The sequence below is a fragment of the Vigna radiata genome, chromosome 5, assembly GCF_000741045.1.
Source record: "Vigna radiata var. radiata cultivar VC1973A chromosome 5, Vradiata_ver6, whole genome shotgun sequence".
NCBI lineage: Eukaryota > Viridiplantae > Streptophyta > Magnoliopsida > Fabales > Fabaceae > Vigna > Vigna radiata.
In genome coordinates, this window is record NC_028355.1 from 36,047,670 (window position 1) to 36,063,515 (window position 15,846).

The window sequence follows — 15,846 nt, forward strand, 5'->3', positions numbered from 1 at the left end:
GACAAGGTGGATAATTTGTCTTTTTATCGTTGCCTTTGTTTGTGAAGTTTTCACTACTTGTTCCTTTATTCTTCTTGAAGTTTTTCTTCGTACTAGTTCTAGCAACGTGATGCTTTGCTGGTAAAGCAACTTCAACCACATGTTCCTACCTCATAAGCCTTCGTTGCTCTTGGGCCTCTAAGGCATGCAACACTTTCGCCAAAGTGATCTTGGACAAATCCTTTGTGTTCTCTAGGGTGGTTATGAATGCCTCATATCTTTCTAGCACTGTTACAAGGATTTTTTCGATAATTCTACAATCAGAAAAATTAGTGCCAAGTAATCTTACCTTGTTAGCAATGCCAAGTAATATGTCTGAGTATTCTTTAATTGTCTCGGACTCTTTCATCCTTTGAAGCTCAAATTCCCTAATCAAGTTCAACACATGCATGCCTCTAATTCTATCATCTCCTGCATATTCTTCCTTTAGATGATCTCAGGTTGTTTTTGTTGTGTTTAAAGTCATGATTCTAGAGAAAATGGTTGACGAAACACCAACAAAAGAGACACGATTTTGCCTTTGTTTTCTGAGTTTTTTTCTCCTTATGAATTTTGATCTAGGCCATGGCGGGATTGTTTGGCAACAAAAGTACTTCAAAATCTTCTTCAACAGCTTCCCAAAGATTCAAAGCCTCCAAGTAAGCTTCCATTTTTATAGCCCAGAGATCATAGTTTTCCCCATCAAAGACAGGAGGTGCTGCTTGGGAGAAATTTATTTCAAAATTCATTTTCATAGGTCCGTAAGAAGACTTCTTTAAATACCAATTTGTTGGACTTATAAAAGAAAAATAAAATAACAGAGGAGCAAAAAGATGGAACATGTTGGGAGTGTGTGTAGTTTTCAAAATGAAGGAAAATAACTTACTATATTCGACATTACATTTATAATGATTCAAATAAAACTGAAAACACCTATGTAACCAAGATTCCAACAAAACGTGGATAGAAAAAACTTACTTGCTCCTAAAGTGTAGGAACCAACTTATTGACAGAGTTCTATCTAATAAATTGAAATAAATTAAGACAGTTACAAAAGCATAACTTTAACACCTTTTTATCCACCATCTCTAAGGAACAAGCTATTCACTCCACTCAAGAATTCCATATCTACCATATCTTTCTATAATTAGAACCTTTGCTTCCATCTCTACCATAGTTCATGACCACTCATCGAACATTTAATTTGCTTACTCAAGTTATTCAATGGACCGAAACATATAATTTACCATACTTGTTCTACACTGCAACCACATAATCAAAAAAGAAAATAGTCCTTCAACCATATAACAATACATATTATTCACCAAACAAACAAGGAAGTTTAATCCTCAAGTATAACAATCACAACTGAACAAAATACTACACCAAAGGACAATACAAAATTAGAATGATCACAACAAAATACACACATTAAAACACATAAATAAGTCACAAGGGTGTACATTAAAGGACACTACAAAATTACTATATACACAAGAACATGAAGTATGTGTACATTGTATTCAAGCTATCATGGATTCTTAAATGTTATAAGAAATAATTTGTACCTTAAAACGCTTAAAGAAAACACCTCTATTTCTCTTAAGGATTTGCCCCCATGTTAGCCATGGTTCATCAAACTGTTGCTTAATGGTGGCAACGATGGCTTTTGATGCAGTTTTTGAAGGATAAAAACTATACCAAAATATAATATCTAACAACATTAAATTGTTTCTTGACATGAATTTATAATATATTTTGTTACCTTCCACCAACAAGTGTAATCATTGGACGACAATTGGAACCCTTTTCCACATCATTCACTATTGAACTTGAATGTCGATCTATATCCTTGTAGCAGGTAATGGTGCAATAATTGTAGGAGATAATGGGTTAGAACCAACATGGGGGAGAGTGATGCCCATCGATCAGTAGGAGATGGTGTGGGTGTCAAGCTAGGAACATTCAATGGAGGTGGAACAAATCTACTAATGGATGTAGAAGTAGGTGTAGTTGGCTGACTTCTTAAAGCATTTGTATTATTTAGACATGAAAACAACTTCACGACATATGATTTTGTTCCCCCTTGCCCTTATCATATTTTGATGAAGGTGGAGTAGGAGGATCACAACCACCTAAAGCCATGTACTGCAACATGAGAAATGAATTACTTGGTCACCTAAGAGCTTCACAAATTGTATTAAACTTACTTGGTCATGTTAGTGTAATACATTAAAAGTTACTTCACCCTTCATATATGTCAAAGTGGCTGATGTGAAAAAGCGATTAGGATATTGTAATCTGTAAAGTGAAATACTGTTAGGCCCAAGTCCAAATTTGGCTACTCTTCTATACCCCAATATTGTGCTATAAGGAACTATGTAATATTTAAGAAATTTCGTAAAAAAAAATATGAAGAAAAAAGCATTAATACATAATTATGTATAACAGTTATCTAGTATTATACAATAGAGATAAATGTGTAACATTATTACACAACTGCCATCGTCTATAATGAGTTATCTAGTAATAGGCTGACATTCCATAATGGTGGATGAAGAAGATTTGGAAGGTGAGATTTTGGATCTTGCTAAGTCTATTAAAGGGTCATTGTTTTAGATGAAAAATGGGCATTTAGTCTTTGGGGGGATTGATAACGGGTTGTTAGTGGTTAGATTGTGTGATATATTGATTGGTTGTTAGGTTAGGCTTATGAGTAACTTTATAGGTTTTGAATCAAACTAGGGGGATTATGAATAGATTAAGACTTAGAATAAGTTTTCTAGGATAATTGATCCTACCTTTAGTTGGTTAAGACGCAGTTTGTTATGGTCATTGGAGAATTATATAGACTATAGTGATTTTAAGGGAGTGTATTAGGTTGATCTGTTAGTTAACAAATGGTATGGATTGATTAATGGTGATTGTACAGTAGTAAAATACATATCTTGCTAGAAATTTGACTTAGATGTGAACATTGATTGTATAAGGAGTTCCTAGTTCAACTTTGAGTACCTCTATAGAGTTGGTTATAGGACTTAATAAGTACATATAAAAATATTAGTTAGAGAAGCAAAATGAGGAATATTAGAGTATAAGGAGTTGTAAACCCATGGTGCAGACCTGAGATTGGACTTCAGAAACATACACCAACCTGATAGCTGTCAATCGGTATCTTTTAAGTATTGAAATTGGTTTTGCAGACTAAAATAGTGGTCTAAGGGGTTCAAAATGAGAAGGAAACATGTATTAAAGCAATAGGCAGTTATGATGGTGACTATATAAGGACGTATAAATTGTAACCAAGTAGAATATTAATTGTAGAACTCAGCTTTGTCAAATGGACTAGGTCTTTGGCGTCATACTGTAACAACTAGAAAACACATTTAAACACAGAATAAAACCACATAGAGTCACAATTTTGGGCAGAATCATGTGTTAATAAGTAGATGTAGTGTAGGATTTAATTATACCTGTTAGAAAGTGACTTGTTATTAAGACATGTTATAAAGTGACTTGTTAAGGTTACTCCAACCAATTAATTAAAGTGAGAGGAGAAATTCAATCAGTATTGGTTAATAGGTGTTGTAGTGACCCAAACAGAAATACACATCTTCTATAGTGTTGTTCTAGTATGTAAAATGTTACTTGAATGAAATTCATTGTTGTGCTTATTTAATGTTTATTTCACTATATTTGCTTAGAAGGGATGAACTGAGTTATGAATAACATCAATATCATAATGGGAAATTAACTTGGTTATTACAAAGAGTAGACTATTGTATCATGACGTAAATACATAAATCTTTCCTATAATTGATTCCAAAATACACCAACATGCCCTAACTCTATTCAGAGCTAGAATTGTGAAATTCAACTTCGTCCTCATTTTCACTTTGTCCCTCTTCATTATATTCTTCTGATTCAGTTGTTTTGTCATCCATATGTCCTTGAAATGATGAAACATTGTTGAGGTCCACTTCTTCAAGATCAACTTCAATATCTTGCAATCGGATAACTTCTTCAACTTCAATGACGTCATTAACATGTGACATTTCCTCCATTTGGTATGGCACTTCGACTTCTACATCATTAGAATTTATATGACCTCTAGGCTTGGTCATTATTGCAACACACCAACCCCATATGTCCGTGCGTAATGGATGACATAATACACTTTTTATACAATATGTGCAATTATATAAGGATCAAATAAAACATATCTTTTTATACATTATTCTCAAGTATCACAATTGATGAAATATTCTTTATTTACTATTTCTTTTTCTAGACTCGCTTTTATCAAATACCTTTTAATCTTTTATAATTGACACGTCATTGTTTATCTTGCTTGCATTTAACAAAGATGTTCTAATATACATTTCTCTTAGATGTTCTAATATACATTTCTCTTAGATGTTATACTTACTAAACAACATTTCATTAAGTCTTGTATGTTAAACTTCAAAACTAAAGTTGTTAGACAATCTAGTTTTTCTAGACAATCTTGTCTTAACAATCTCTTTAAATTTTATGTTTAACAAATACACATGCAAAACAAAATATATTTATGAGGATTTTGAAAAGATTAAGACGATGTTGATCAGAGTTTAAGGTTTTCGAGAAAATTTAGACTTGTTGTTTATAGCATAATTATATATCTTTTTAGATCGTTTACTCATCTCTTAGTCTAAACGATATACATTCATAGCGTTTATATATATTAGAACTTGTCAGAGCAAATAAGTCTAAACTATATATATCTTATAACGTTATATATTAGAGCTATTAAATTAAATAACTCTAAGCGATATATATCTCATAGCGTTTATATAACAAAGTTATGGATTATGTGAGTGATATTTATTAACAATATCAACACCCAATTTCGTTCAGATAAATAAGTTCATTTTCAAAAACTAAAAAAAAATTAAAAAGAAATAAATGTTTTCAATTAATGGTAGGAAAAAAAAGACAAAAAACTGAAATATTTTTTTTTTAAGATTTTTAAACTTCAATTTTAGAAAAAAATAATGGTTCCAAGTGAATCGATATAGAAAAGCTTTGATATTTATTACAGATTTGTCACAACAACACTTTTGCATATCAATTTTAGGTCCAACTGGCATAGAAAACTTTTATACTTTGTAAGTTTTGTCATTGTATCACTTCTATACCGGTTAGATAATAGAAACAATATAAAATAGTTTGACAATATTTACAGCTATGCCACTATACCACTTTTTATACTGGATGAATTTTAATTGATATAAAAATAGCTATAAAAAGTGTTTTTTATACAACTTATCTATCTCTTTACTATTTTCAAATATTAGCTAAATATTTTTTTTTTCAAGTTAAACAGATAAAAAACTTCAAATTAGGAATGTCAACGAGAGAATGTGAACATGAGTTTCATTATCTTTCAACTATTTAACTCATATTCGTACTATCTTATTGAATGTTGAATGAGTTGAAAAGTTGGAAGAAAATGACATTTTTTAACTATACAAAAGTTATGAAATGAAATAAAAGTAATGATCAAATTCTTTAAAAGTAATGATCAAATGAGTAATATAACATCTCGAAGAACGAGATCACAATTTCAAAATCAAGTTGGATTTCAATAAATAAATAAGTAAAATATTTCTAAGGTGGTAACTTTTAGAAATTATGGCGTTTTTAATAGCTATTAAACGTGGACACTCAGAAATTTTGAGTTTGTCGAAGTAGAAATTTAGTTTCAAGCTTTTTTTACAAATAAAGATTACTTTACACGTAGTTCTAGAACTAAAAAATTAAAAACAATGCAAAAAATATTTTCTTGCTAACATTACAATTTTTTTAACAATATAAAACATATTTTTGTACAAGTGAACAAGAAAAGCTCCATTAATATTATATTGAGCATACTTGACAGTTGTCCACGTGAGACTGATAACGTGCGAAACTTCTAATTTGATTCTTCTATAAAGCAGCGGATATCGATTTCTTCAGAAATTATTAGAATAGAATAATACCTTTCCTTAATACAGGAATAAAGTAAACAGTGGGGAAGGAAATATAAGAAGATATATAGAATAACGATATCATACTTCATAATTTATTTGACTCAAATCAGAAATAAATATATTTTTTATATGCAAAATGGACATAAGTAGAGGGGTTGTTTTAAAAAGAATTAATAACACAAAAATTGTAGATAGTAAACAATTTTAATTAAAAAAATGATAAAGTAAACTTTGTTTTAAATATTATACAATATTTATTAAACAATCTATTTGCATTTCTTAGTTTATTTTTCGTTCATCCAATACATTTTTTCTACTTTTATTATAATTAAGGATATTTATTAAGTTAAATTGTTTTTTTATCTAGGCAAATTTGATGCAGTAATTACGAAAATAAGGAAATTTGAAAAAAATATAAGAATATACAAATTGTACATCCTCACATGATTTTAATTGGAGAAATCATGCACCCACATATAACTTTTGCGTTTGATCACATTCAAATTAAAAGTTGTTAACTTTTGAATAACTTTAATATGATGTAATGGATTACATGTAATTGATTATATTATATTGAAGTTTCAATCTCGACAGAAAGTTATCAATGGAATCAGCTTGACTTCATTAAAAATATTTGAACTCGCACGACACTTTATATTAAAACACTCTGAAGGTTTGGTACAACTCGACCATAGTGTAATACAACTGGCCAAAATTTAATACAATTCGACCAAAATCTAATATAGTTCAATCAAGATTTGATAAAGTTCGGTTAAGGTTTGATATAACTTAGCCAAGGTCTAATATAGCTCGACCTTTAAAACTCGGCCTGGCTTGACCCATTAGCATGCTACCACCTTGCCTCACCTGTTTTTTTTTTTTTTTTTTTTTTTTTTTTACACGAAAATAGGTTGATGACGCTAGCAGGCTAACTTCAAGTGAAAAGGGCTGAAACGGGCTGTTATCTGTGTTGTTTCATATCTTGGCCTAACCTTTTTCAAATATTGACCAAGTTGTATCAAACATTGGCCGAGCTATATTAGACTTTGGCCAAGCTGTCAGGTAGTGTTAATATGAAGTGTCACACAAGTTGTCATTTTTATTTTCCTTTCCCATTTTGTAAAATAAAAGCACTGTTGTTGGTAGGTTTGGAAAAGATGTTTCAAGTTCTAAGGGTTTCAGGAATCCTTAGCCTAGGAAGGCGTCATTTGAACAAGATAAACAAAATAGTGGTGTTAATGCGCAAGAATCTTTTGGACTTCAACATTGTCACTCATGTCACTAAACGAAACATTGGTGGATTCATTGGAACTAGTCTCAACGTTGTTTGTTCAATAGTTTATGGTCTTACTACCTTCCTAGCTCAAAGTTTTTCTCCTTCCCTAAGAATCAATTATGAGTTTTTTGTAATCGATTACAATGCATATTATTGAATTTGAAGTTGTCCTCCCTTAAAATGACTTTTATGAAAATTAAAAGTTGTTAGGTGTAGTTAAAAAATGCTTACAAAACTCAAACTGCAATTTTCTGAGGCATGTAGATCATTGTCCTTAAGGACTTATCCGCGGTATATTGTGCAAGTCTCCCAGGATACAGGAACTTCTCGAAGGTATTCGAGGATCACAGAACTAGCAAAAAAACTCTAACAGAGTTTATACCCGAGGATAATTTTTGAAGAGGAAAGGAAAAAGGAGAATGAGAAATGAGTGATTTTAGATGTGTTTTGGAATGGAGAAAGAACTCTCTATTTACAAAGATAGGGAAGAATAAAATAATAAATAGTTTGACCGTTGTAGCATTTAAAAATTTGACTGTTGCTAATTAATAAAAATATTAACTTTGCAAAATATTCTTTTGCAATAACATATCATTATTACAATATTAAGCATCCCACAACTTCAATGTAATGTAATCAATTACATACTCATTATAATCGATTACATATTGATTGTAATCAATTATATTACACTAAAATCTAAAATCATTAAAGTTAATGACTTTCAATTTTCAACAAGTTTAACACAAAATTTGTGGAAAGAAGAAACAACTTCTTCATTTAAAATATTGGAAAGACTACATAATTTGTTTATTTATATAATTTTTTTCAATTTTGTCTTTTTTTATAATTTATGTCTTAAATCTACCTAGATCAGTAAACAAAATCTAAATTACTCAATCAACTTAAAATAAAGAGAGTGAAACAAGTTTTCTTTCATATATATATATATATATATATATATATATATGGGTTTATTAACTTGCGTACGCTTGTTTTTTAGTTGGTATATTTTAGTAATGTGTACCGGGTTTCAGTAAACAAAAATAACCTTATATCATGAATTCTAAGTTTTAAGGTTAAGGACATTTTATTAATTTTCATTCTCAAAATTAAAAAAATAAAAAAAAGATACCTCCAAAACCCTTACCCACCTCTCTCATTCCTCTCAACCCTTTCTCTTTCATCTCTTTCACTCCAACCTTTCTCATTCCTCTCAACCCTTTCTCTTTCATCTCTTTCACTCCAACCTTTTCTTTGTCATCCATATTCTAGTCCCAATTGAAAAAAATCAGAAACACTTGCCTTATTTTAATAATTTTCATTCTCAAAACTAAAAAAAGAAACCCCAAACCCTTACTCACCTTCGTCATCCCTCTCAATCCTTTCTCCTTCATCTCTCTCACTCAAACATTTTCTCTGTCATCTCTGTACTAGCCCCAACTAAAAAAACACTCATTATTAAATAAAATAGTTAGAAAAAAAATACTTACATAAATAAAAAAATTAAAGCACCTAATTTTTTCTTTATATAATTTTAAATAAAAATTTCAAGATTTAGAATTTTTATTGTTTGATTTTATCATTGAGAATTTTATTGTATTTTGATTTGGTTTTTCTTTAGTAAAGGAAAACAAGTTAATGAATTTCTACCAAAAAAAAATTAAATGGCCACGGAACAATGTTACCTAGTAGTCTCAGAATGTAAAGGAAGGATGCTCATAAGTCTTGGTGCAAGTTGTGTCCGTCGACTGTAATATATATAGTGAAGATAATGAAATTAAAGAGATTTTAAATGAACTTTTTTTAGAAGGTGAATATGTTAATGACTCAACTCTTTACAAAATTAAATCGTTTAATAATGAGTGTTTTTTTAGTTGGAGCTAGTGTAGAGATGACAGAGAAAATGTTTGAGTGAGAGAGATGAAGGAGAAAGGGTTGAGAGGAATGAAGGAGGTGGTGAGTAAGGGTTTGGAGTTTCTTTTAGTTTTGAGAATGAAAATTATAAAAATAAGACAAGTGTTTCTGATTTTTTTCAATTGGGACTAGAGTAGGGATGACAGAGAAAATGTTGGAGTGAAAAAGATGAAAGAGAATGGTTGGGAGGAATGACAGAGGTGGATAAGGGTTTGGAGTTTTTTTTTTTTTTTTTTTTTTAATTTTGAGAATGAAAATTATTAAAATACCCTTAACCTTAAAACTTATAATTCATGATATATAAGGGTATTTTTGTCTACTGAAACCCGATACACATTGCTAAAATGTACCAACTGAAAAACAGGCATACGCAAATTAGCAAACCCCATATATATATATATATATATATATATATATATATATATATATATATAATTTAATTTAATTTAGTTATTTATTACGTCATATTATATGCATTTTGTTTAACTATAGCAGTTAATATTCCTGTTCACTTTATGTTTGGGATTTTGCGTAGAAGTTATATAAACTTCCCATGGGTTTATGTTTTTTCCATTGTCATATGCTACAAAAAATACAGTGGTAAAAAATTTGCTGTTCTCTTATAAGAGTAACCTCACACACATAATACATTATTATAATAATAATTTCTTTTCACTTAAAAAGAAAGTTTAAAAAACTTATTATAGAAGACAATGCACGTTTTTAATAACATATACATTTTAAATGAATTAGAATTAATTTTATACACAAACAACAATTTCTTATATAGAAGAATATAAATAGATTTACACTGATGAATTCTCTTTTTCTGTCTTTCTCCATTGTTTTTTTTGCTTACCTTATACTCCTCAAAATATTACTATTCAAAACAGTATTAGGCAAAAACTTTTTTAAGAATTATTTTTGATAACGTAGTAGTTTGTGATTCATTTATTTTAAATATTTTTATAAACATAAATTTAACAGATTAATAAAATAATGACATGTTATAAAAAATTTATTAAAAATAGTTTTCAAAATATTAATATTCTTGAGCAAATTACATTACAGAACATCCACAAAAATGTCCCAAGTATTGTTATCCTCATCCTGCGATGGAGATGATATATTCTAAAAGATAATAACCAGACAAGAATATGTTCTATATATATTGTAGCGTCTTGGGATAAAGACAAGTTTGATATCGATTATTAAAGAATGAAGCACCATGCAAAAACAAACATTTTCTTCATTGATAATTTCTATGGTCTTCGTTTTCGGAATTAATAATTATCCACGTGCTGATTGAACGATCTTGCAGAGAAATTGACCAGGATGCAGACACAAAAGGACACAAACCTCTCTTGAGGCGTTTCCACAACTAGAAGATCTCTAGTTCAGTTCAGAACATGTAAAATGAAATGAGAACCATGTCGAAAGTTGGATGCTTCACTTTGTTTGCTTTTTTAGTGGCATTTCATGTCGATTGCCGTTCTCTTCGACCTAGTTTGTCTGATGGGGTTGATGCTGTTCAACCCCACGAGTCTTATCTGCAACTCATTGAACAAAAGGTTCAACCTTCTTCTGATGGGCATTACTGTAAGCAAATGTACGGGTTCTTGCCGTGTTCCAGTAACATTCTTGGCCATCTTTTCCTTATTTTAGTTTATGAGTACTTGTTGTTCCATGGAGAGTCGTATTTGGCTGCTGGAGGTGAGCAAATCTTCAAGATTCTTGGCCCTGGTGTTTTTGGTGCTAGTGCCTTTGATATTCTTGGGGCAGTTCCCGAGTCCTTAATTCTTGTTGGTATGCTTCTACTCTGATTTTTATTCTCACAATTTCAATTCTTTTGTTCTTCTTTTGAAGCCTCACAGACCCATCAGAAGACTTCACTCATATTCAATGAAATTGCTAAGATATTAGTTATCTCTGTTCCATCAGTATCTTCGTAGATAGCAGTAGAAAGTTAATATTATGCTAAGTATTTTTGTTGTTGTCGCTTGTTTGTTTTCAGTTACAGGACTTTCCAGTGACAAGGAGATTGCACAAGAGTATGCTTCCACTGGTGTTGGTTTGTTGGCGGGATCATCCATCTTACTTCTAACAGTAGTGTGGGGAACATGTGTTATCATTGGCAAACAAAAGTTGATAAATGATTCTAACTTTGATGGTTCACATTCATCAAGGAGAGGAATAACAAAATCACTAACTGGTCTGTTTTTGATTCATTATCTGTATTTGAGATCTTGTTCTACTTTTCAGTTGATACTTCCGTTTTGAAGTTTCATGTTTTTTCATTAGTAACTCCTTTGTATTTGATTGATATGATGTGTAATTTGAAGCTCATCCCCCTTAATTTACTGTCTCCTTTTGATGAATATATAGGTTATGGTATCACTATGGATGTAGATACTAGACAGATGGCAATAATCATGGTTTTCTCAGTTATACCACTTGTCATAATGCAGATTCCCCATTTGTTCCACTTCTCTTCTGCAGCAAGCAATGTGACCTTGATGGTTGCTCTTATAGTAGCTGTTACATTTCTTATCTCATACTTCATTTACCAGGTTTTCCATTCATCCAACACTTCCTATTTACTTTGAGTAACCCAGTTGATCCTTAAAATAACATTGTACTGTATTAACAATTTACACACAATTCGGAATTGGAAGAAAGGGTGAACAAACCACCATCAATTACTCAGTAATTTGTGGACATTTAGGTTTCTCTGGTTTATTTTTTTTCCAATGCCAAATTGCATTCTTATTTTCACCAATGAATTTTCAGGTCTTTAAACCTCAGATTGAGAAAACTAGACTGGAGTATATTAAGCATGATGACTTAATATTAAGAATTTTTCAACGTGTTGAGCAACAAACTCTGCAAAAGATTCTGGCTGAGGATGGAACTCCCAATGTGTCTGCAATAAGTGGGTGAGTGAGACTTCATGAAACATTTCTCAATAGATTAAACAGTTACTTCCTTAGTTTTCTGAACAATCACTGTGTACATTACCGATGGTACTTGCCAAGCAGGTTGTATCATGAAATTAGCCAGCACGGGGGCAAGGACTTGTTAGCTTCTGAAGTTAAAGAACTGTTCTTTGGGAACAAATTGACTGACACAAATATCAAAGAAGAACAGATAGCAGACTTGTTAAAAGTTTTTGATAGAAATGGTGACCAAATTATAACCAAGGAAGAGTTTGTCACTGGTTTAACAGAATACATTAACCAAACAAAGCATGCCTTGGATAGACAATACCTTCCAAAACAATCTTTGAACAAAATGTATCAGGTATATATAGTCTAATGCAAGATATGACTTGATTGCCATACATGACAGTTTTCAAGTAAAATGTATTGATATTTATTAAACAAGTGTTATTCATACAACAGCATTTTCTGCTTCCATCTCTTTCTTATTTCATCTTAGTTGACAAATTATACTCATCTCTTTCTTTCTCTCTTAAATTTATTTTGCAAATAACATCTCATTATTAAATGATAGAAATCCCATATTGATTAGAGATAAGAAGTTCTCGTAATATATAAATGAGTGCAAATCTCATTTTACAAACTTTTTTTTTTGTAAAGTTGAGTTAGATTTAAAGTTAATTTCTGAAGATTAAATGCTAGACTTTAGTCAATAATAATTGCAATGGGATTTTCTTTTTTTCTTATCATCTCAACTAATTTTCACCCTGCTTACTAAGCATATTCTTTTTGTTGTTTTATGAACAGACTTTTATAAAGCCATGGATTGAACACGTGAGAAAGGAACGTGAGTTGAAGGAACATCTTATATCTGAAGTCTTAAAGCATGCTCAGAATTATATGGTTGGCAGGCTGCAGAATGATGATGGTACACCTGACAAAACTGCAATCAGAAGGTCCACATGTTAGATCTTATTTGCCATATTTACTACAGAGTTGGTTGTGAAACTTAACAACTTTTTCTTAAATGATTGATGCAGTTAAGAAAATTGTACTAATCATCTTTAAGTAGAATTGCACTAATCATTTACGAAGAAATTGTTTAATCTCATTTTTACTTCAGTATGCTAGGCAAACTGCAATTTAGTAGTACAACTAAATTAATTAGATATTCACAGACTTCATCTATGCGACAAGAATCAAATATCATAATCACAGATATTAAATGTTCAAATCGAAAGCTAATGAGATTTGGTTGTGTACTAATGACACAACAAAATACTATATGTTCTTTTAACTATTTTTGCTTGTTCTGTGGACACCGATGCAACAGGCTGTTTGAGGAAATTGATGTCAACAGGGATAACCACATTTCAAGATCTGAACTGGAAAAAGTAGTAAAGGACATCCACTTTAACAAGTTTGTAGATGCTGAGGAGGCAGTTGCAAAACTTGCACAAGATCTTGATGTCAACCGAGATGATGAAATTAGTGAGACCGAGTTTATTGAAGGTTTTGCAAAATGGATGAACTCAAATTCCAGCCAAGCTGCTAAATCAAAATCTTCATCTCAGGGAAATCATCAAGTATTCTATCCTTCCGTTCCTAAAAAATTTACCACTTTCAATTTTTGTTCTTTCTTTTAGGCCAAACACTTGATCAAGAACATACATTTACACATGATCTCTTTAATGATTGTGTATTAGACCTGGGAAGATGTTGAAAAGGTAATGGAAGAGAATCCAACCAATGGCGCTTCTGCATGGTTGACGGCTATTGGATATGTGGTGTTGGGGGTTACTATGCTGGCTCTTCTTGCAGAACCTTTAATAGCTAGTGTTCAACAATTCTCTGAAGAAGCAGGAATTTCATCGTTTTTCATCTCATTCATTTTAGTCCCCCTGGCTACAAATTTTAGAGAAGCAACCTCAGCAATCAAAGAAGCTAGCCATAAGAAGAGCAGCAATACTTCTCAGACAATATACGAGGTTACTTTTCATCTTCTTGTGCTAGTTTCATTTCTTCACCATGCTAATATATGATGCACAAATACAATACATGTAGATAGTGATGGAAAAAACATAATGAAGATCGTCACTGTCTTTTATCCCGAGAAATGTCCTACACCAATCAACACAATATGTGAAAACTCTAAAACCAGATAAACACCACAATGTTTAATGACAATCAGAAAATAATACTATGTGAAAAATTTTATAATATATAGATAACTCTCTTATATCCTTTGATACCAAGTACCTTCACATTCTCTAAAGCAAAAATTTAATTCAATTATACAACATTCTACTACAAAAATGTAAAAAAGTTAAATACAAACTTGACTTGTTTTTTTACTATGTTTAAATATCATGAACATTAAGTCGACATATAGCTACTAAATATAAGATTAATTTATAATATATAAGTGAGGTACAAACCTCATCTTATAAACTGGTTTTGTAGGATTGAGTTAGGCTTAAAAATAACTTTCTTATAGATTATATATATGTTATGTGAAGATTTTGGGTGAATGCATGCAGATTTATGGAGCAGTGTTCATGAACAACATTCTGGGCTTTGTGGTGATCTCTATTCTCATATACAGTCGTGAGATAACTTGGCAATTCTCAGCTGATGTACTTGTTGTGGCAATAGTTTGTGCAGTAATGGGCCTCGCTGCTACTTTTCGCCTCACTTTTCCTCTTTGGACATCCTTCCCTGCATACTTCATGTACCTCATAGCATTGCTGTTGGTCTTTCTTCTCAAAGATGTTCTCAATTATGTTTAGTGATTCTTTCGGAGAAAACATGTGGATGGAATGGATAATGTTGAACATTGTGTGGCATTCGTGATTGATAGATATTTATCCAAAAGAGAAATAATATTAATTTAGAATATATAAATAGAGTCAATTTTTTATCTTAGTATTATGAGAATGAATAAAACTTAAACTCAATTGTTACTAGTGATTTCTTAAATTGCTAAGAAGTTTCCTATAGTTCACTTTGTAACGTTTAAGATTTCAACATATATAGTAAGGAATGCTATTCATATTTTAAATTTTATAAAAATATTATGGTAAACTTTTAATATATTCTTTATCTCTTATTAATCAATCATTTAGCTATGATAATTATATTAGTACATGTGTTTGGATAAAGAATTTTAAGAAAGTAATTTAGTTTTTTTAGAGATTTTGAAATGCTTTATAATAAGATATGTGGTGTGGATAAGGAATTTAAAAAGAAATTGCAATTTTAAGAATTTATTAAATAATTAAATTGCTTAAAATTAGAAAAGGTTTTGGATATTATCGAGTTGATTAAGAGAGAGTAATTGTCGAATTATTTTTTTTTATGTCTACTCATTATTTTTATTGATATCAATAAAAATGTTACTATATATGATTTAAGTTGTTAGTATATTGTTTTTTTAAAATAATTGTTATTTCTTGTTTGATATTAGTTTGAGTTTTTTCAATCAATGTTAACGAGACTATCTATTTAGGTGTGAATCAAATCTTTTTTTAATCGATATTTGAAAGGATTTTTCAATAGTTTTTTATATTTTTATCTAATGTTATGTAAAACAAACATTAAGTCAACATTAATTAGAATTATTTTTTACCAATGTCAATTCGAATTTTTTTTATCAACATTAATTACAAAAAAGTTAGTTAAAACC

General features: G+C 30.5%; 1 protein-coding gene across 1 annotated transcript; it reads left to right on the plus strand.

Moving 5' to 3' along the window:
• The first annotated feature begins 10,423 nt into the window (after positions 1–10,423).
• On the plus strand, positions 10,424–15,050 carry LOC106762825 (sodium/calcium exchanger NCL). Its single transcript, XM_014646907.2, has 9 exons — positions 10,424–11,028; positions 11,237–11,434; positions 11,608–11,792; positions 12,013–12,158; positions 12,261–12,522; positions 12,969–13,117; positions 13,495–13,747; positions 13,868–14,149; positions 14,702–15,050. Exons 1-9 carry the CDS (start codon positions 10,644–10,646, stop codon positions 14,948–14,950), a joined length of 2,109 nt encoding a protein of 702 aa, XP_014502393.1. The 5' UTR covers positions 10,424–10,643; the 3' UTR covers positions 14,951–15,050.
• Positions 15,051–15,846: the final 796 nt, after the last annotated feature.

Excerpts from the sequence above, each read along its gene's own strand:
- LOC106762825 (XM_014646907.2), top strand. The coding sequence starts at position 10,644 with ATGAGAACCATGTCGAAAGTTGGATGCTTCACTTTGTTTGCTTTTTTA. Across the intron at positions 12,523-12,968 it reads CTTTGAACAAAATGTATCAG|ACTTTTATAAAGCCATGGAT; the intron begins GTATATATAGTC and ends TTTTATGAACAG. Across the intron at positions 14,150-14,701 it reads CTTCTCAGACAATATACGAG|ATTTATGGAGCAGTGTTCAT; the intron begins GTTACTTTTCAT and ends GAATGCATGCAG.